Here is a 1,833-nt window from a genome sequence, read left to right as displayed (position 1 = left end):
ATTTGAGGTGGTAATAATTATTGCCACACCCTGTATAATAAAAAATAATAATACAGTTTAAAAAAATTCCCAAAAATGAGTTAAATTTTAGACGGTCACACTGCTATAGCCCTTTAATTTCTCGATTTTAATTTTAGATTTTTCAATAATTTATAGATTGCCAAAATGTGCATTTTTGGGTGTATAGTCCATTTCTCTGCCTCTCTGGTTACGTCAATATTCACGGTGTCCGGTCTCTTATGAAGAAAAAAAATGCTGACGGTGTGCGAATAAACGTCGAAGCAGTAAAAATTCTAGGATAAGATCGCAGTACGTCGAGTACGATCGCAGGAAGAGTAACAGCTACGAGAATAGTGCAAAAACAGTACGAGCACGGTGCACAGTTCCCGCAGACTAGCCACAGGACTTTATTCCCGCAGATAAGATCGTACGGATTCTTTAATTATTCGAACTAGCTTCAATAAATAAATGCGATTTATAGAATCTTTATACGATCTTACAGCGTCGATTTAAGAAAATACTGAATGTCTTCAACTTGAGGCTAAATCTATCTAAATATTTATCTAACAGCACAATCAAAAAATTGGTTGTATAATACAGTATGCATTGTTTCCAACAGACAGTATCTTCTTCCTAAAGCTAGAAAACATTGTACAATATTTATAGTAGAATAAAAAAGAAAAAACAGTGATACATTCATCGGATGTACAGTGGCACCCATTAATACTCGGACACACTTCAAAATAGAATTAGTTCTTCAATATTAGATCAAACAACTTCATTTTCTTTGGGATACTTACTACGTAAAAATTGAAAGAAACTCTTTGAAGAAAATTAATTCGTTTACCAATGGCGGATTAAGATCATTGGGGGCCCTAAGCGGTAAAAATTTCCAGGCCTGGCCCCCAAAAAAAAATTTGGAGGTAACTCTCATTATGTTACAAATAAAAAGGAAAAGTAATTAAAAAATTTTGGACAGGTTCATTTTCGAATTTAATCCCCCCCCCCCTCCTCCCCTATGGGACGTGGGCCCCACGCGGCCGCTTAGCCCGCTTACCGCTTAATCCGCCCCTATCGTTTACTGCAATATTAAAAATGTCACCCCATTTTGATTTGTCAGAATATTAATAGGTATATGTATAATATGTATAATAGAAAGAAATGTACATACGTAATGTGGTTGACACAGAATACGTCCGATGCACAAGAGACGGTTGCATGCAAGTGCACGAGACAGTGCAAGATCGTTCCACTCGTTGGAAGGGTTTCGCGATCGTGCATCAAAATCATCACAGTACACAGATGAAAAGATTGCGCGGAAAAAGAGAGACAGAGCAGTCTAGCGTTCTTCTTTATATAGTAAATAATTCTATATAGTGGCCTGATCTTCGATCGCGTCTGTTTCCTCGCGTTACATGTACTATTCTCGCGATCTCGAGAGTGTAAGACCGTTTCGCGCAGCTTAGAAGGTGGTGGGTCGCAGCGAACTCCCTCCACGCGATTCAGTATGCACGGTAAAGCATTGAGATGCGCAGAACGATCACAAACTGAACTGTACCCAGTCCTAGACTCTCGATACCGCGAGTATAGGAGACCGTGTACTTTCGATACGTGCGAGGTATATAAAGGGATGAGGTATAGTATGTATGATCGAGTGACCATGGGTTGATCATACTCACGCTATCTTCTCGCTGGGCGACCTCCACGGCACGTCGTCGTCCATTTCGTCCTCGGATTCGTCGCCTTCGTGGTCCAACGATTCCTGGCCAGGTAGGTGCAACGTCGAGCTCGTTAGCATGTCCGGGACTGGTAAAATACTCGGACGTCTGCTTC

General features: G+C 40.5%; 1 protein-coding gene across 1 annotated transcript in view; it reads right to left on the bottom strand.

Annotated features, from left to right (window-relative positions):
- The window catches only part of LOC113464022 (potassium channel subfamily T member 2-like), a 6,379-nt gene extending 4,581 nt beyond the window's left edge, over positions 1 to 1,798 (bottom strand). Inside the window, exon 1 of the mRNA XM_026811601.1 lies at positions 1,680 to 1,798. Coding sequence (XP_026667402.1) covers positions 1,680 to 1,798 — 119 coding nt within the window. The remainder of the gene's footprint in view (positions 1 to 1,679) is intronic.
- Positions 1,799 to 1,833: the final 35 nt, after the last annotated feature.

The sequence above is a fragment of the Ceratina calcarata genome, unplaced genomic scaffold (assembly GCF_001652005.2).
Source record: "Ceratina calcarata isolate Rehan_Ccalc_2016 unplaced genomic scaffold, ASM165200v1 scaffold111.2, whole genome shotgun sequence".
NCBI lineage: Eukaryota > Metazoa > Arthropoda > Insecta > Hymenoptera > Apidae > Ceratina > Ceratina calcarata.
Note: the sequence above shows the minus strand (reverse complement) of the source record. Positions and strands in the feature narration are given on the sequence as shown.